The sequence below is a fragment of the Macaca thibetana genome, chromosome 19 (genome assembly GCF_024542745.1).
Source record: "Macaca thibetana thibetana isolate TM-01 chromosome 19, ASM2454274v1, whole genome shotgun sequence".
Taxonomy (NCBI): Eukaryota; Metazoa; Chordata; class Mammalia; order Primates; family Cercopithecidae; genus Macaca; species Macaca thibetana.
Genome location: NC_065596.1, coordinates 24,514,708 through 24,534,706, shown reverse-complemented (window position 1 = coordinate 24,534,706; position 19,999 = coordinate 24,514,708). Strand labels below are relative to the sequence as shown.

At 49.4% G+C, this 19,999-nt stretch overlaps 2 protein-coding genes across 4 annotated transcripts in view; both read left to right on the top strand.

Annotated features, from left to right (window-relative positions):
• CADM4 (cell adhesion molecule 4) overlaps positions 1-19,999 on the top strand; it is a 168,600-nt gene that overhangs the window by 45,139 nt on the left and 103,462 nt on the right. The window lies entirely within an intron of this gene.
• Positions 1-19,999, top strand: part of SMG9 (SMG9 nonsense mediated mRNA decay factor) — a 45,960-nt gene that overhangs the window by 14,674 nt on the left and 11,287 nt on the right. For 2 of the 3 annotated variants that reach the window (XM_050771132.1, XM_050771133.1), the window contains exons 7-14: positions 1,082-1,193; positions 3,086-3,181; positions 3,621-3,706; positions 6,842-6,948; positions 7,621-7,728; positions 7,902-8,030; positions 8,352-8,496; positions 12,579-12,800. In XM_050771132.1, the coding sequence (XP_050627089.1) occupies positions 1,082-1,193; positions 3,086-3,181; positions 3,621-3,706; positions 6,842-6,948; positions 7,621-7,728; positions 7,902-8,030; positions 8,352-8,496; positions 12,579-12,800 (1,005 nt within the window). Of the gene's footprint in view, positions 1-1,081; positions 1,194-3,085; positions 3,182-3,620; positions 3,707-6,841; positions 6,949-7,620; positions 7,729-7,901; positions 8,031-8,351; positions 8,497-9,664; positions 10,190-12,578; positions 12,801-19,999 lie in introns of those variants that run through there. The other variant, XM_050771135.1, reaches the window with a different exon arrangement.

The following is a 19,999-nucleotide window of genomic DNA, read 5'->3' as shown; positions in this document are numbered from 1 at the left end:
GCTAGTTTTTTGTATTTTTTAGTAGAGACGGGGTTTCATCGTGTTAGCCAGGATGGTCTCGATCTCCTGACCTCGTGATCCACCCGTCTCGGCCTCCCAAAGTGCTGGGATTACAGGCTTGAGCCACCGCGCCCGGCTTTTTTTTTTTTTTTTTTTTTTTTTGAGACAGAGTCTTGCTCTGTCGCCCAGGCTGGAGTGCAGTGGTGCGATCTCAGCTCACTGCAAGCTCCACCTCCCGGGTTCACGCCATTCTTCTGCCTCAGCCTCCCGAGTAGCTGGGACTACAGGCGCCCGCCACCTCGCCCGGCTAGTTTTTTGTATTTTAATAGAGACAGGGTTTCACCATGTTAGCCAGGATGGTCTCGATCTCCTGACCTCGTGATCCACCCGCCTTGGCCTCCCAAAGTGTTGGGATTACAGGCGTGAGCCACCGCACCTGGCCCCAGCTCTTCCTTCTTTGCCCTCATATTCCCAGCACCCAGCACACGTAGAAGTGAGGGAGACTCACCTGACAGGGGAAGATGCTGGGAACAAGACCAAAACTCCCTCACTGTGGGAGTGGAGGGCACTCAATGCTCTCTCTCCAGTGCCTGGGATCTAGCAGGTTTATTTGGTAATTAACAGCTAAAAGTATGTATCACTATATATCAGGCACCATTCTAAGGGCTTTACATATACCGACCTCACAGTAATACACAGAGTTTTGATCATGTAGTTATCCCCATTTACAGATGAGGAAACGGACGGAAAAAGGTTAAGGAATGTATCTAAAGCCACACAGCCAGGACGAGGGAGAGCTGGGATCTGAATCCTGGCAGACTGGCAGAGTCTCTGCCCTTCAACACCTCAGTGTACTGGCTTCATCAGTTGAACTAATGGATCTCATTATGGGTGAGAGTGAAGTGTGCTTCAAAACGTGCACTGCCCCTGCCTCCCACGCCCTGACATGGCCGCAGATGGGAAGCTTAGGGAACAGGCCGGGTACCTCGGCTCACATGCTCAGCTCACAGGGTCACACTTCGGATGCCTCTAAGGCTGAGCACCAGAGCGCTCACGCACCCCTGCCTGCTCCTCTCCACAGGGCTTATGTTTTCCGGGCCCAGAGCGCTGAAATGAAGGAACGAGGGGGCAACCAGACCAGTGGCATCGACTTCTTTATTACCCAAGAACGGATTGTTTTCCTGGACACCCAGGTGCCAGCCCCGCCTGCCTTTGCCCCACCCTGCCACATCCTGCATTGAGCCTCTTCCTGGAATGCGATTAAGCCAGAACCCTGCGTGGATTCCGTGTGCTTCCAGTCAAGCCATGGACATGCTGGGTGCCCTGGGGCAAGTTGTGTCTTTTCTTGGCCCTTAGTCTGTTGTCAGTTTTGCCCCCATCTCATTCGCCTTCTACACAGTAGCATAAAGGATCTTCTAGTATAGTGCTGAAAAGTGTGGGCTCTGGAGAATATATGTTCTGGTCCTGCCTGTTAATTCTTACCAGCTGGGTGACTTTAAGTTTTAAACTCCTTTAAACCACAGCTCTTTATAAGTAGGGGTGATAACTGTACTCAGCCTCTTAGGAGTTTCAAGGATTCAGTGGAACAGTCCAGGCAAAGGGCTTGGCCAGGACCTGGCACAAGATTAGTGCTCAGGCTCGTCACTGTCGTTAGAACTGACCGGTCATGCGTTTACCTGGCGGTTTTCCTCGGCTTCTCCTCTGTTCTCAGGCAAAGTCCAGATTCCTTAAGCTGGCATTCGGAAGGTATGGCGTGACTCCCTCAGACTGCCTATCCTCGCCTCTGGAGGAGCCCCCAAACCCCAAGCACGCACACACTGATCTCTCTCTTCTCTGAACTTTGCATATCCTGTTTTTACCTGAAACTACCAACGAATTGTGTGACCTTGTCAAGCTATTTATTTTCATTCCTCAGTTCTCTTAAGTGGGAAAAACAATATTGCCTACGTCATAGGAGGTTTGTGAGGTTTCAGTGCATTGATGCAAGTAAAGTCCCAATGACAGCACCCAAGAGGAGTTAGGTGCTAAACACTCTTAGTGATTAATACCATTATCAGTACAATAGTGTCTCACCTTGCATTTTTGCCTGGCTGATGCCGCCTTCTTCCTCAAGATTCCACTGGGGTGTGGCCTCCTCTCAGAAGCCCTCCCCTTCCACTGTTGCCCATATGCACCTCCCATCACAGCGTGTGATTTGCCACCGTGTCTATTCCCAGTCCCTACCTGCCTGAAGCTCTTCAGGGCAGAGCCCTGGCTCTGGGGCTGAGAGCTGGGGCACAGGGCCTGGCCCTTAGTTGGCACTCATAGTTGGTGGAACAGAGTTCTGATCACTGTGGCATTGATGACACAGAGTGGAAAATCTACAAATGTGATGTGAGCCTTGTGTGCAGGGGCCATAGAGACCTGGAGACAAACCAGACCAGCTGTGATCTGAGTCAGAGATCTGTGAAGAGGAGGACAGAAGTTAACAAAACAAGACAGAATAGAGCACGTCTCAGTGTTTGGTGTTCGAGAAAGCGAGCAGTTGTGAAAGCCCCTTTCTAAAAGAATTTCACTGCAGCAAGAAGCCAGTAGACTATCAGGCCAATTTAATTTAGCTCTTAAAGTTTTTTGATTGAATGTTCCTTTAAGAAAAAAAAAAGTCTGGTGAGCTCACCACTGATTCTTGTACATACTGATGCAGTTTTTTAAATTCTCACCAGTTTTCACTCTAATCCTTTTTTTTTTCACCTAAGTAATTATCTTAGCAAAGTTTTGAAAGAGTCTGAAACAACTGACAACAAAATGAGTCTTGAAGGGACATGACTCATTTGAGTAAACATTAAAAATTCATTAGCAGAAAGCGATTTCTTTTTGGGCATGAGGCGCTTGAGAGCAGCAGTGATTTGTAAAGGAGTTGGAAAAGTGTATCAGCTTTGAGTTATTTTTCTTTAGCTTCTCCTTACTGTTCTAATTAGAAATTGCCTGCCTTTGTTTCTGACCTTGTTTTGTCCTGAGATAGGCGATGTATTTGCCTTGAGCATGTGAAACTTGGGTGTCTGTGAGCAGCCCTTTCCCTGACGTTCTGTTCTCTTCCTTGCTGCAGCCCATCCTGAGCCCTTCTATCCTAGACCATCTCATCAATAATGACCGCAAACTGCCTCCAGAGTACAACCTTCCCCACACTTACGTTGAGATGCAGGTGAGGGAGCCAAGCCAGGCCCAGGACTGAGGTTTTACATCCCCACCCCCATCCTCCTGGGATCTGAAGAGCTGGGTATGGGTGGTCCACTTAGTTTCTGCTTCATAAGAGCCCTGGCTGCCCCAAGGGCTGTAGGAAGAGGACTGCACTGAGAGTCAGAACCGGCTCAACTCCTGGCTCTGCCCCTCAGGCAAGTCATTTCCCACCCCAACGCCTTTGAAGCCTCAGCATCTGCCTGTGTAAAATGGGGGTGATAATTCCCACCCTTCCTGAGTTAGGGATGGCCTGTGAGAGAAGTGCCATCACAGTGCTGGGCACACAGTAGCTGCTTGAAGGCTCCTTGCCCTGCTGCCTCCTGAGCTGAGTCCTGGGATCAGGGACTCCTGATTAGTCCAGGCAGAAGAGGTCCTCACCTCCCTTCCTTCCTGCCCACCCTCAGTCACTCCAGATTGCTGCGTTCCTTTTCACGGTCTGCCACGTGGTGATTGTCGTCCAGGACTGGTTCACAGACCTCAGTCTCTACAGGTGAGGAGCTGAGGGGTTGGGGGCTGGAGAGGAGGAACGAGGCAGGAGACAAAGGCCCAGAGACTGAGCCACTGCCTCAAGGGACAGCAGCCAGAGGGACCCTTTTAAAATTTAAGTTGGAGCAAATCACCACCATCTAACCTCAAAGCACTGTGCGCACACACATACCCCTCCAATGACTTTACATATCTACCAGAATAAATCCAAAGTCTGCCTGTGTATGGCTTACAAAGTCCTGCGCCCTCGGTTCACCTTGCTGACTTCTCTCACTGCCTCCCCTCACTCCCTTTATTTTTATTTATTTATTTATTTGTTTGTGTATTTATTTATTTATTTATTTATTTATTGAGACGGAGTCTCGCTCTGTCACCCAGACTAGAGTGCAGTGGCACAATCTCGGCTCACTGCAACGTCTGACTCCTGGGTTCAAGCTATTCTCCTGCCTCAGCCTCCCGAGTAGCTGGGATTACAGGCACCCACCACCACGCCCAGCTAATTTTTGCAGCCTAGCCTAGTTGGCTAGGCTGGTTTTGAACTCCTGACCTCAGGTAATCTGCCCGCCTCGGCCTCCCAAAGTGCTGGGATTACAGGTGTGAGCCACCGCGCCCAGCCTCACTCCCTTTATTAAAGCCACAGAGCCTTGTGGCTGTTCTTCCTGCAGCCCAGGACCTCTGCACTCCGCCTCCCTCAGTGGGAAATACCCTTACCGCAGATCTCAGACTCTCCCTCGTGCCATTCGAGTCAACTTCAGGCCTTCCCTGACCATCTAACACAGCATCCCCTGTTACTCTCCCTGCCTTCTGTGTTTTCCTTCATTGCATTTACCTCTCCTTAATAGGATACTATAGCTTTCCTCATGATCTTTGTTCCCCATTCAAATGTAAGCCCCAGGAGGGCAAGGTCCCCAGCACCTCACACAGTGCCTGGCACACAGTAGATATTTACTACAAATTTGCTGAATGAGTAGCATGAGGAGCTGGCTTGTCTGGTCTGTGGAGTTTTGCTGTTCATGTCCTTCGGGTTTGTGTGCCATCCTGTTGGTATTCAGGCAGGCAGGAAAAGAAAGGGAGGCAGGACCTGGCAGGAGTCCTGACTGAAGCAACCACAGGTTCCAGAAATGCCCCCAGAAGAGACTGGCTCAGAACCTGTGGCCACAAAGGCTCTTCCTGGCTTCAGGCCCCAGGAGACCACTGGGAGGTGTTGGGGGGAACAACTTTGGGCACAGGGACCAGGCAGAAGGAAGAGACAGGAGCTTGTAGGGAGGGGAGAGATGAAATTAGGAAGCAGATTCCTTCAGAGCTAGGCAGTGCCTTCGAATCCTAGCTCTTACTGGGCATGTGTCTCTTCCCTCCTCAGTTCCTCATCAGCAGAATTACGTTGTGCAGATTCAGTGAGTTAAGGAATTTAAAGCATTCAGCGTAGTCCTTGTTACATAGTAAGTGGTTGATAAAGAGAACTTAGTGTTTGTATTAGTAACCCTGGTGACGGGGATGAGCTGAGAGTCTGGCCAACAGCAAAAAAGGCCTGCTGGGGAGTTGGTTGTTCTGACCAGATCTAATGCAGTTAAGCTGTGATTTCATTCTGAAACCCCCATTCCCACCACCATCTGGGATTCATTCACATCTAGGTGTGCCAGGCACTGTTCTGGGCACTAGGGACACAGGTGTGAGCAAAACAGATAAAAGAGATAAAACTCCTTGGGGAGTTTACGTTCTGGCGGGGGTATTTGCTCAGGCTGGCACATGGCAGAGCCTTGTTTTTAAGCTCTTGTCTACAGGTGGGCTTCTCAGAGTAGGGGAGCCCCTTGAGATTGTAGATGTGTTTGTGTGTGAGGAGAATGTCCCTGTATTTTAGCAGATCCCAATATCCTTTACCTTAGAAAACAGGTTTGTGTACTCTTACCTATTTGAAACAATTATTTTAAAATAACAAACTGAAAATTTATATCCACTCAAAAACCTACACACATTTTTTTTTTTTTTTTTTTTTTTTTTTTTTTTTTTTTTTTTTGAGATGGAGTCTCGCTCTGTCACCCAGGCTGGAGTACAGTGGCACAATCTCGGCTCACTGCAACCTCTGCCTCCCAGGTTCAAGCACTTCTGCCTCAGCCTCCCAAATAGCTGGGACTACAGGTGTATGTCACCATGCCTGGCTAATTTTTGTATTTTACTAGAGACACGGTTTCACAATGTTGGCCAGGCTGGTCTCGAACTCCTGACTTCAGGTGGTCTGCCCACCTCAGCCCCCCAAAGTGCTGAGATGACAGGTGTGAGCCACCATGCCCAGCCACACAGATATTTATAGCAGCTGTATCCATAATTGCCAAAACTTGGAAACAACCAAGATGTCTTTCAGTAAATTGAATGGAGAAATAATCAGTGGCACATCTAGACAATGGAATACTGTTCAGCACTAAAAAGAAATGAGCTGTCTAACCATGAAAAGACATAGAGGATCATTAGATGCAGACTAAGTGAAACCAATCTGAAAACGCTATATACTTGTAATTCCAGCTATACAGACAGTCTGGATAAGGCAGAACTATGGAGACAGTGAAAAGATTAGGGGTTGGAGGGAGGGAGGGATGAATAGGGAAGAGTACAGAGGATTTTTAGGGCAGTGAAACTACTCTTTGTGATGCTATAATGGCAGACACACACCCTTATACATTTGTCCAAACCTGTAGAATGTACAGCACCAAGAGTGATCCCTGATGTAAACAGGGATTTTGGGTGATAATGATGTGTCAATGCAGCTTTGTGAGTCTTGACAAATGAACCATTCAGGTTGGAGATGTTGATAGTCAGGGAGGCTGTGCATGTGCAGGGGGTGTGTGGGAATTCTACTTGCTTTCTGCTTAGTTTTGCTGTGAACCTAAAACTGCTCTAAAAAATGATCTTTTTAAAAAAAAAAATAGGGTAAACTCATAAAGAATTTATACAGTTGATGTAAGTCCATGGATTGGTACCCGAGAGGATTATCTCTGAATTCTCTGAAATTGTGAGAAACATAGTGTGTTTATGGTATTTTTCTGAGCATGGCTGTAGCTTTCATCAGAATCCGAAGCCCCTGTCCCAGGCTGTGGGACCTGGGGTGCAAGTGCAGGAGCAACAGCCACTCACCCCAAACCCCAAGGTTCCTGCAGACAGCAGAGATGGTGAAGCCCTCCACCCCATCCCCCAGCCACGAGTCCAGCAGCTCATCAGGCTCCGATGAAGGCACCGAGTACTACCCCCACCTGGGTGAGAGGCTTTCTGGGGGCTGGAGGGGTGGGCAGGAGGAAGAATGAGGGGCTGGAGGTCAGGAGCATGCTGGAGAGGTGGGGAGAGACAGGGAAGGAGTGGCGTTCTGGGTGGAGCACTTTTGAGAGTTGTGAGGAGTGAAGTCAAAAAGGATTAGCTGCTCCTTCCTCCCAAGTTCCCACTGCCCTGGTCCACCCTGACAGTTGAGGGCATGACCCCCTGAGCCTGTATCTGGCTCTGTGATGGGAATGGGACAGGCCCCAGGTCTGCCTATATCTGGGTCCGTGGAATCTCCCAGCTCAGGAAATGAATATTAGATTGGGTTCATCTGAGTGACCCCATCCACCTGTTCTCCCTCCTCCAGCCTTTGCACATGTCGTTCCTTTGCCTGTTTCATGCTTTCTCCGCTCCACTGTTCTGCAAAGACCCAGCTCATTTTATGATCCCTTGCTAGGGCCTCAAAGAGACTAGGGGCAGAAACCAGATCTGACTCACCTCTGGGTCCCCAGCATTGCCCTAACCAGAGCCTGGTGCTGAAGTGAAGTGAAGTTACATAAATATTTACACAGTGATCTGAACTCAGGGGTAATAGCAGGTCTTTGGGGTGAGAAAGGGGAGTCCATGAAGCCAAGCCTTGTCTGCCTCACAGGGCCCGTCTCTTCCCACCCTCAGTCTTCTTGCAGAACAAAGCTCGCCGAGAGGACTTCTGTCCTCGGAAGCTGCGGCAGATGCATCTGATGATCGACCAGCTCATGGCCCACTCCCACCTGCGTTACAAGGGTGAGGGTTCCCAGATCACCCCCCAAGCTAGTCAACAGCCTCCTGATTTCCTGATCCAGCCCCGTGGGTCAGTCTCTACCCCCAGAATAGCCTCCTGATCCTGCCTGTCAACGATTCCCACCCCCCAAAACCCACAACATGGTACCTGAAGGCTGAAGCATTTTCTCCTCCAGGGACTCTGTCCATGTTACAATGCAATGTCTTCCCGGGGCTTCCACCTGACTTCCTGGACTCTGAGGTCAACTTATTCCTGGTACCCTTCATGGACAGTGAAGCAGAGAGTGAAAACCCACCAAGAGCAGGTACAGTTACCCTCAATGGGTTCATGGAGAGACAAGTCCTGTGCTAATCGGAGAGAGACCCAGCACCCCCTGGTCTAGGAGGCAACATGGGTTGCCCTGGTTTGGGAGCAGTGTGGAGCCTACCTGGTCTGAGAGAAGACCCTGGTTTGTTCCCGGGGTGCATGGACCCTTTATGAGGAGTGTGTTTCAGAGTCATGAAAGTACAGGAAGAGCTCGGCCGGGGCTCAACTCTCAGGTGCTCATTGAAGCCCAGGATGCTGTTACCTGGGAGAAAGACCCTGGCAGTCTATCCCTCTTACCCTCCCTGCCCCAACTTTCCAGGGCCTAGTTCCAGCCCACTCTTCTCCCTGCTGCCTGGGTATCGCGGCCACCCCAGTTTCCAGTCCTTGGTAAGCAAGCTCCGGAGCCAAGTGATGTCCATGGCCCGGCCACAGCTGTCACACACAATCCTCACCGAGAAGAACTGGTAAGAGCTCTTTGCAGAGGGAGTCAATTTGAGGCACCTCACCCTGGTGTAGAGAGAAGGGGGCATCTCTTAGATCGGCATGACCTCATGAAGCCCCTCCTCTCCAGATCTCAGGTTCCTTTTCTGGAACAGTGATGATTGCTACTGTCTTGTAAGCATCTCACCCACGCAGCAACATGCTGTTTCGTGTGACTTTGAATCCTCCTCATCAGCCAGCATCATGTAGGTCCTTGTCACCAGTTTTCCTGGTGGGGAAATTTAGGCTCAGAGAAAAGTGTTACATAGCAAGGCCACAAATCTGTGGCTAGGAGTCATTTGATTGCTGGGAGTAGGACCAGTGACCGGATTTAGCTTAAGGAAGATTTATTCCAGGGACCTGATCACAGAAAACAGGGCCCTTCAGGAGATGGGAACCAGAAAGCCATCAAGGTCTCATTGTCTACACTTCTGCATTTGCCTTGGTTCCTGCCTGTGGCTTTCTCTCCCTGCTTTCGCTTGGCCCTGCCCTACCTCTGTGGCCCCTACTTTACATGACTTCTTTGTCCAGAGCCCTCAGCATATGAGTCCAGGTCTCCCTCATCTTACTTCAAAGAGAAAAATTGGAAAGCTAAATAGCTTGACTGGGTGCAGCCTCTCTACCTTGGCTCCCACATCTGCAGTTGGCTGTGCCTGGAAGGGGTCAGGAGTGCAGACAAAGCAGCAGGAAGCCCCTCGGGGCTTGTAGGGCAGAGATGGGGCAGAGCTTTGCGTCCCAGCTCTGCTCCTGCCGTTTGTCTAAACCAGGACCCAGAGGGGAGAGGGGGAAGATTGTGGGTTATGCAGCTGCTGTTAGGTGTTTTCTGTGTCGTAAGAGTCTGGAGGGAGGTGGAAACTGAACCCTTACCACAAAGCCAGCGGTGGGAGAAGTTTAGGTGGTGGAGACTTGAGGTCTTAGTCCAAGCCCTGGAACCTTCAGCTTCGCTTAACCTGGGTGAGCTAAGAAAAGTGGGGCCACTTCCCATCACTGTCAGGATCCTCCCTGTATCCCTGTTGAGGAGATTGGGCTCCAAGAGGTTCAGAGTCACATCTCAGGTCAGAAAAGGGGTCTCAGTTTCCCCACCTGTCCAGGGTTGTGCTGGGCTCGGGGAGCCCCGGCCAGGCAGCCCCGACTGTTGACCTCCTCTCACAGGTTCCACTACGCTGCCCGGATCTGGGATGGGGTGAAAAAGTCCTCTGCTTTGGCAGAGTACAGCCGTCTGCTGGCCTGAGGCCAAGGAGAGGAATGTCACGCAGGGGACCTCCTGGGTCCCCAGTGGACGGCGAGGGAGCACAAACGTCCGTCCCCCACCGGGGTGGAGAGCGGCAACAGGCCTGATGGATGAGGGATCGTGGCTTCCCGGCCCAGAGACATGAGGTGTCCAGGGCCAGGTCCCCCACCCTCAGTTGGGGGCTGTTCAGGGGGTGACTGTGAGCGATTCCCCCCACCCCAGCCTGAGATGGGGCGGTCCATCCTACGTCCTCCACAGGGACAAGCAGTGGGAGGAGTCTGAATGGGCACCAGGAAGCCCTGGCTCCATCTTGACTTCCTTTTTCAGGGACAGGAGCAACAGGTCCCTCTTCCCTGACTCTAAGCCCTTCCCTGTAAGGTGAGGCAGGGTCTGGAGAGCTCTTTATTGGAGCAGATCTGGTGGTTCAAATAAACACAGTCATGCAAGCCTGTTCTTGTATTCCATTTACTCCTCTACCCAACATGCAGCTCTGGGAAGCAGGACAAATTGGACGCCCAGCCCTTGTGGACAGATCATCCCCTGACTACCCATTGGAGTCTGAACAAGCTTCCCTCAGGGCCACATTCACTGTGGGTCATAGAGTTGTGGGGAACAGATGGAGACCAGTCTCCGCTAAGAAGGAAGTCCCTAGAAGGGGTTATTCTGTTTCTGGGGGTGGCATCACGCCTCCCCTGTGTATGTTTTGGATGGGAAAATACACTGTGCAGCTGATACAGCAACTACCCTGGTGTCTTCTGCTCTCGCTTAAAGACAGTTGCCTGCCTTTGAGTTAAATGCCCAGTTGAATACAATGCCTGGCCGGGCATGGTGGCTCATGCCTGTAATCCTAGCCAAGGCAGGCAGATCACTTGAGGTCAGGAGTTCAAGACCAGCCTGGCCAACATGGTGAAACCCCGTCTCTACTAAAAATACAAAAAAAATTAGCTGGGCGTGGTGGTGCATGCCTGTAATCCTAGCTACTTGAGGACTGCTTGAGCCTGGGAGGCAGAGGTTGCAGTGAGCCAAGATCACGCCACTGCACACTCCAGGTTGGGCAACAGAGAGACTCCATCTCAAAAAAATAAAAAATAAAAATAAAAATACAATGCTTATTTTTGGTTTAAAAAACAGAACTTGTCCTTAAAGGTAGTAAGTACTTACCCTTAATCCAAGTACCATGCCTCACCTGTACAGACTGTGCCTTCTGTTGGTTAAATACAGTGACTTTCCTCTCATAAACCTCTTTTTGCTTAGAAACAGCAACCCCTACCTTTAATGTAAACCCAGAACCTACCCTCAGTTAAATCCACTCTCCGATTTGGTACGGTACCGACCCTCATCTGCTCAGTTAAATACAGTGCATAATCTTAGTTTGAGGTTTCCCAAAGTATGTCTCCAATTTGGTCTCGCCACCCCAAATTAATCCACCGTTCAGTAAAGCAGTCAGCTCCAGTCCAGCTAGCTGAGTCTGTTCAGCCACTGCCCTCCCCGTGCCCCTCCAACCTGTGGCACATCTTTGTCTCCCTGGTTTCGTCCTGCTTTCAACTATCCCATACAGCCCTGGTGTTTCATACCATAGGGATCCGGGGCCTTTTGAGAAACAACTGAAGTGGGGAAGGGCAGGGTGGTCCGTGAAGAAAGCGCTCAGTAGGGCCAGAGAAGGTCAGGCCAGAAGTGGACAGAATGCCAGTCTCTACAGAGGGCTGAGGCCTGGGAGGTAGGAGGCCCAGCACAGGCTCTGGCATGGCCACTTCCTGACTGACCATAGTAGGCAAGGAGCCTCCCCTCCCCTGGCCATTATTTCAACATTAAGGTCATCCTCAAGGCCCTTCACAGCTGTGACATTCACTGCCCTCTTACCGAAATGCTTCTAAATCCTTTGCCCCACTGTTGTGGTCTATACCGAACCCTCCTGACCATCCTCTCCAGCTAGATAACTGAACTTTTCCCTGCCTCGTCAAAACTTCTGCCCCGTGTCTCATCCCCACCCCTACTTCCCCAGGGGGTCTGCCTGCTGGTTGATTTGGGGGTTTGCCAGAGTAGGAAAGGTGGTGGGGGCAACAGCCAGAGAAGGATGGGAGACCCAAGGCAAGACAGCACGCGTCTCAGTCCAGGAGAGCAGGAGCTTCAGTATCTTCGTCCCAGCCCCTTTCAGCACACGGCTGGGGACAGGTAGAACTGTGTCCTCCCAGCCCTAACCTGCCACCTCCTGCTGGCCCAGCTCAGGGCTGAGATTGTCGATTGGATTCACTTGTGATCTTGTGGCCAGTGTTGCCAAGGAAGGTCTGAATCAGCACACTTGGTTTCCCTGGCTGCCAAATCCAGGCTGTGTGAAGCGTGCGGTAGATGGTGGTGAAGGAGGTGCTGCAGGTGACCAGGGTGCCCAGGATGGGTGAAAGGAGGCACCTCTGGAAACCCAGCCTAGCATTTCCACCACCAGCACTGTGGTGATCTGGTGACCTTGGTCCGAAGGCCCTGTCCCACCTCCAGGGTTTTGTGCAGGGGCTGGCCCGTTGAGGCAGTTTGACAGAGGAGTCACACTGGCAGTAGCCTTCTGAACAGTGGGTAGGTATGTACAGGTCACCTGCCACCGCCTTTACACCCAGCGGAGGACTCAGGCTGATGTTGCTGGCAGGCCACTGTCGATACCAGCTAGATAGGCTGCCACAGGGAGGTCTTTTGCTCTAGGATGGGCTGTAAGATAGGCCTGGCCACCAGGAATGCTTGCTGCTTGTGGCTCTCCAGTCCCTTCACCATCATTCCCAGCAGGTGGAACTCACCCTTTTCAATTCAGACACAGGAATACGTCGGTATCCTTCTCACCCTCCGCTGCAGGAAACGAGCACCACTCAATCAGCTTCTACATGGGAGCAGGCCATGTGATGCTGGCAGCTGCCTGGGCTCAAGCACCTGTCACGAGCACAGCACTTGGCTTAAGAATGTCAGCCCTGCAGCCAGGCTGCGTATGTTCACATCCCAGCTTTGCCATCTACCACCTGTGGGGCGTCGGACAAGTTGCCAAAGCTTGCTGGGCATCTGTTTTGTCTGCAAAATAAGGTGATGATTGTACCTACTTCCTAGAGGTGTTGTGGTGATTGAGTTCACGATAATTGTGTCTGTTTTAGTCGGTTCTTGCCTTGATGTAAAGAAACACCTGAGACTGGGTAATTTATAAAGAAAAGGGGTTTAATTGGCTCACAGTTCTGCAGGCTGTACCAGAAGCATGGTGCTGGCATCTGCTCGGCTTCCGAGGAGGCCTCAGGAAACATCATCATGGGAGAAGGTGAAGTGGGAGCAGGTACTTCACATGCCCAGAGCAGGGACAAGAGAGAGGGGAGGTGGCATACACTTCGAAACAACCAGATCACACAGAACGAATTCACTGTCGTGAGGACAGTACCAAGGGGTTGGTGCTAAACCATTCATGTGAAACCATCCCCATGATCCAGTCCCTCCCAGCACGCCCCACCTCCAACAGTGGGGACTACAATTTGACATGAGATTTGGTGGGGACACAGATCCAAACCATATCAGTGCCTGACCTATGCTGAGCCTCAATAAATGTTAGATGCCACCATCATCCACAGGTGCCAGGTCTGCATTGGCCACATAGCATTTTGCAGTCCTCTAACTTTGCAGATACATGAGCCAATACATCCTCTTTTTTCTCCTTAATGCACGTGATTGGTCTCTGTCACCAGTGACTGAGAAGTGCCGACTCCTAGGGAATGGCAACTGAAAAGCATTATTTCACTGTGGAGTCTAGTTCAGTCATGTGATGGTACCTGGGGTGACACCTTTTCCCACTCTGGGCCTGTGCTGGAAGGTGAAGGTGAAGAGGTAGGCAGTCTCTCAAGGGTCCAGGCCCTCCTTCTCTGCCACCAGTCCCCCAGAGCCTTTGCCTGACCCTCCAGCTACTGTCGACAGCCATCCAGGATCTGGCTGAGCCCACTCTCCTCAGAGAAGGTGCTGGGGTGGCAGCTGTGGGGGTGGCAAACTCCATCTTGGAACAAAGGAAGGAGAGACGCCCTGCTGCAGGATCTCGCCAGCCAGCTGGGCATGGTTGGTGGTCAAATGCTCTGATGCAATGATAATGAGGTTGTAACGGTCCAGCAGCACCTGCTGGAGGTACTTGTTAGCCTGGAAAGTGGGCATGCCTATGCCTGGAGGGTCTGATGATGACTGTGGATGCAGGTAGGCTGTAGGGTCCACAGCCATTTCTATCACAACCATGCAGGCTGAGTTGGGGTCTTCATTTCGTAGCCTCTCATGGTGTTGATAGGTCAACTTGCCTGAGCCTGTGGCCCTGGTAGTGCCAATGTGCACCCTGACATTCTCCAATGAACAAAATGTGGCCTGCAACTTGGCAGCAACTGCTGGCAGATTCCACACCTTGCAGGACTCTGTCAGAGCCCTCGCCACCTCTCATGATAGCATCAGTCTCTTGAACTGGCTGAGGGCTGGCTGGGCTGTACTTGCCCTGTAGGTTGCCTGATCCCTAGTTCTCCAGCTTCAGAACTTGGTGACCCTCAGCAGAACAGGTGAGGGAGTATTTTCACCCTGAGTTACCCATTCTCCAATCCCTTTGCATGCCTGTCATAAATGTGTTACAATATACTTGCTGCCTTGGCATCCACTTTTAGGCCTGACACACATTGTTTGAAACCCAGTGAAAACCTCACCTTAGCCTCATTAAAACTTCCCCTTCCCCTTGTGGCTTGCAGTTTAGCCCACCTGTTCTTCATCTCACCAACCCAAAACCCAACAACATCCTACAGTGGCTGACCATGGCCCTATGGGATGGTCAGTCAACATCAGAGCCATGTAAATAAGTTCCCGCTTCAAGCATGTTTTCTTTAAAATAGCCATCCACAACCACCATGGGAAAGTCTAAAGGAATACAGGCATAGGTCCACAGGTTCTTTGCTTTTTTTTTTTTTTTTTTTTTTTTAATTTGAAACAGAGTCTATCTCTGTTGCCCAGGCTGGAGTGCAATGGTGCAATCTCGGCTCACTGCAACCTCCGGCCTCCCGGGTTCAAGTGATTCTCCTGCCTCAGCCTCCCGAGTAGCTGGGATTACAGGTGCCTGCCACCACCCCTGGCTAATTTTTTTGTATTTTTAGTGGAGATGGGGTTTCACTATATGTTGGCATGCTGGTCTCGAACTCCTGACCTCAGTTGATCCGCCCACCTCAGCCTCCCAAAGTGCTGGGATTATAGGTGTGAGCCACCGCACACGGCTCTCCATGACTGTTTGACACTATCTTTTGATTCCCTAAAAATGTTTAAAGAATTTCCACTAGATAATGCTGAACTAGCTGAACTATGGATATGGATGGATCGTATCTGAAAGATGACAATGGTAAAAACTGTGCAAGATATGTAGTTACCACTTCCTTCGAAGTTGCTGAAGCCGCCCCCTTATCTGTGGCTACTTTTTTTTTTCTTTTGAGATGGAGTCTTGCTCTGTCGCCCAAGCTGGAGTACAGTGGCACAATCTCAGCTCACTGCAACCTCTGCCCACTGGATTCAAGCAATTTTCCTGTCTCAGCCTCCCGAGTAGCTGGGATTACAGGCACCCACCACCATGCCCGGCCAATTTTTTGTATTTTCAGTAGAGACAGGGTTTCGTCATGTGGGCCAGTCTGGTCCTGACCTCCTGACCTCAAGTGATCTGCCTACCTCGGCCTCCCAAAGTGCTGAGATTACAGGTGTGAGCTGCTGCGCCTAGCCCCTGTGGCTACTTCTGCCCAACAAACTAAACTCACTGCCCTTACCTGGGCTGGCCTCGTGAAAGGGCAATCTGTTACTCTATGCAGATAGTACATATGCCTTTGGGTTGCTCCTGATTTTGGACTGCTATGGAAATGAAGGGGTTTCCTCACTTCCACTGGAGATCAAATTAAAAATGGATCCTATGTACAGGACTTACTGGATGCCATCCAGCTGCCAGCTGCCTTGGCTATTATGGAAACTTCCGGACATTCAAGCTGAGCCTCTGCGGAAGCTAGAGGAAACAGCTTTGTCTGATATGCCACAAAGGATGCTGCTGTTAAAGGTTCGGTTCCTCAAATCTCTCTCGTGGCCCAGCTAAAAGAGCCACCAAAAGATGATCTAAAAATGATTACCAAAGATGCACAAAAGTGGGCACCAGAAACCAAAAAACAAAATTGGAAAGATCACGCTGCTAGTTCAATGATTTGGGGAAAAAAAAAAAAAGCTATAGTTTAGGCCTGATAACTAGTTTTCTGCAACTCAATGTTGTTAACTACAGTACATAATTTGACTCACTGGGGAACTTACAAATTATTTTATGAAACAATATTAGGGGGAGTGACATTAAAAGAAGCTGTACTGGCCAGGTGCGGTGGCTCTCGGGCCTGTAATCCCAGAACTCTGGGAGGCCGAGGCGGGCCGATTGCTTGAGTCCAGGAGTTCAAGACCAGCCTGGGCAACACAGCGAAACCCTGTCTCCACTAAAAATATCAAAGAAGTAGTTTCAACTGCTGGAGAGGCTGAGGTGGGAGAGTCACCTGAGCTCAGGAGATCAAGGCTGCAGTGAGCGGAGATCATGCCCCTGCACTCCAGTCTGGGTGACAGAGTGAGACCCTCTCTCAAAAAACAAACAAACAAAAAAAAACACGGCAAAAAAAAAAAAAAAAAAAAAGCCTATTTGACTTCTGCTGCCTGCCATAAGTTTAACTCAGGAAAATGTGTATATCCTGATCCTGGACATTTTTATCTACCTAATAGGCCCTTCAAGGTTTGGCAAATGGATTTTATCCAACTACCCACTTCCATGTGTATGTGGGTATGTGTATATATATACTATATATGTACTATATATAGTACGTATATATACTATATATGTGTATATATACTATATATGTACTATATATGTGTATATATACTATATATGTACTATATATGTGTACATATACTATATATGTACTACATGTGTATACACTACTATATATAGTATATATACCATGTGTGTATATATAACTATATATGTATATATACTATATATGTACTATATATAGTACTATATGTACTATATAGTGTATATATACCATATATGTACTATATATATGTGTATATATACTATTTATATATATATATATATGTACTAGTAATGGTTTGCACATTCTCCTATTAGGTAGAGGCTTTCCTGGTAGACAAGCCACTGCTTCAGCTGTGGCCAAAATTCTTCTGGAAAAAAAAGGATTCTCACCTAGGGAACTCCCCTTGAAGTACATCATGATCAGGAGCCCATTCTACTGGCCATATAATAAAACAAGTGCGTTCAATTTGGCCAATTTTTCAGCATTTCCACTGTCTACAATCCCCAATCTTCTGGCTCAGTGGAACAAACAAGTGGAACTATAAAAACCCAATTGGATGGCCGGGCGCGGTAGCTCACCCCTGTAACCCCAGCACTTTGGAAGGCCGAGGCAGGCAGATCATACCCCAGCACTTTGGAAGGCCAAGGCAGGCAGATCACTTGAAATCAGGAGTTCAAGACCAGCCTGGCCAACACGGTGAAACCCCATCCCTATTAAAAATACAAAAATTAGCTGGGTGTGGTGGTACACGCCTGTAATCCCAGCTACTAGGGAAGCTGATGCAGGAGAATTGCTTGAACCCAGGGAACAGATGTTGCAGTGAGCTGGAATCAAGCCACTGCACTCCAGCCTAGGCGACAGAGTGAGACTCCATTTCAAAACAAAAACAAAAATCCCAGTTGGCAGAATTTATCTACATCTTCCTTGACCTAAGTTCCTCCTTTGGTATTATTATCTAAGGGCCACTCTTTGGGGCTCATAAACTTTCACCTTTTGAAATAGTCACAGGCCATCCTATGCACTTGGGCTCCTCTGCTTTTGACCCTTAATTGATAAAAGGAGACATACCCATCTGGGTGCAGTGGCTCACGCTAACACTTTGGGAGGCTGAGGCAAGGGGATTGCTTGAGTCTGGGAGTTCGAGACCAGCTTGGGTGACATGGCAAAACCCTGTCTCTACAAAAACACAAAAATTAGCTGGGCGTAGTTGTGTGCACCTGTAGTCCCAGCTACTCAGGATGCTGAGACGGGAGGATCACTTCAACCCGGGAGGCAGAGGTTGCAATGAACTGAGATCTCGCTACTGTACTCCAGCCTGGGCACCAGAGGGAGACACTGTCTCAAAACAAAAACAAAAAAACGAAACAGACATACTCCAATATTAATAATAAAGCCTGAATAAAGTAAAGGCATTAAAGCAATGGATAGAAATCATACTTTGATAGAACAATCTTTCCACAGCACAATCATAGGAGACAAAGACCTATAGCCCAATGATCTGCAGCCCGGCGACTTTGTCTATCGGAAAAGATACCTACACAAGAGTCCTATCCAGCCTTACCAGAAAGGCCCATATTAAGTCCTTCTCACCAGTCCCTGTGCTGCCAAACTGAAGGGCATTGACTTCTGTATTCACATCTTCCGTATTTATTTATTTGAGATAGAGTTTCGCTCTTGTTGCCCAGGCTGGAGTGCAGTGGCGCGATCTCGGCTCGCTGCCACTTCCGCCCCCTGGGTTCAAGCGATTCTCCTGCCTCAGCCTCCCGAGTAGCTGGGATCACAGGTGCCCGCCACCGCGCCTGGCTAATTTGTGTGTTTTTAGTGGAGATGGGGTTTCACCATGTTGGCCAGGCTGGTCTTGAACTCCTGACCTCAAGTAATCCGCCCACCTTGGCCTCCCAAAGTGCTGGGATTAAAGGCATGAGCCACCCACCACGCCCAGCCTATTTTTTCTTTTTTTTTGAGATAGGATCTGATTCTGTCACCCAGGCTGGAGTGCCGTGGCATGATCATGGCTCACTGCAGCCTTGACCTCCCAGGCTCAAGTGATCCTCCCACCTCAGCCTCCTGAGTAGCTAGGCCTACAGGCATGTGCCAGCATACCTGGCTAATTTTTTGTACAGACAGGGTCTCACCATGTTGCCTAGGCTGGTCTTCAACTCCTGGCCTCAAGTAATCCTGCTGCCTTGGACTCCCAAAGTACTGGGATTACAGGTATGAGCCCTGCGCCCAGCCACAAAGTGAAACTTTGAGACTTACATGTTCAGATTGACTGTTTCACCCTAACAGTGACTACAGTCTACAGAAAAGACTTTGAAATTAGATTTTAAAATTGCAAAAAAACCGGAATTTAACGAAATGAAAAAATATGCTGGGCATGGTGGTTCATACCGGTAATCCCAGCACTTTGGGAGGCCGAGGCAGGAGGATCACTTGAGGCCAGGTGTTCAAGACCAGCCTGGCCAACACAGTGAAACCCCATTTCTACTAAAACTACAGAAAAATTAGTTGGGCATGGTGGCTCATGCCTATAATCCCAGCAACTCAGGAGGCTGAGGTTGGAGAATCGCTTGAACCGCGGAGGTGGAGGTTGCAATGAGCTGATATCATGTGACTGTACTCCAGCCTGATGACAAAGCAAGACCTTGTCTCACAAAAAAAAAAAAACAAAAATAACTTATGCTCCTAATCCTTTAATTGTTGATGGTCTCCAGCAATGCCATAATTAGATAATAGAAGCTTGGGCAAATACTGGTTGACACCTCCCTACAACAGCCTTGGGCAAGTTTTTTGTTTGTTTGTTTCAGAAAGAGTCTTGCTCTGTCGCCCAGGCTGGAGTACAGTGGCATAGTCTTGGCTCACTGCAACATCTGCCTCCCCAGTTCAAGTGATTCTCCTGCCTCAGCCTCCCAAGTAGCTGGGATTACAGGTGCCTGCCACCACGCCTGGCTAATTTTTGTATTTTTAGTTGAGACGGGGTTTCACTATGTTGGTCAGGCTGGTCTCGAACTCCTGACCTCAGGTGATCCACCCGTCTCGGCCTCCCAAAGTGCTGGGATTACAGGCATGAGCCACCACACCTGACCGAGCAAGTTAATCATTCTTTCACTGCCAAATGTAAACAGTAAGAGAAGCTTCTTTTCCAGGCTGTTTTGAGCCAGGAGTACCTAGCAGTGATGAATAAATGTTAGCTAATATGAAGTACTTAGCCTGGCATGTGGTTACACTCTCAGTATTATTACTGGTGATGCCTCAGACACTCGGCATTGTTATGACTTTTATTGTTATGATTACTTTTTAATTTGGTCTTGAGCAGGGAAAAGTTGGGTTTGAGTGTGTCAAAGTGAAAAATAAAAATGTAGACATGAATCTCTAAACTTAGCATTTTCTTTTTCTTTGAGGCAGAGTCTT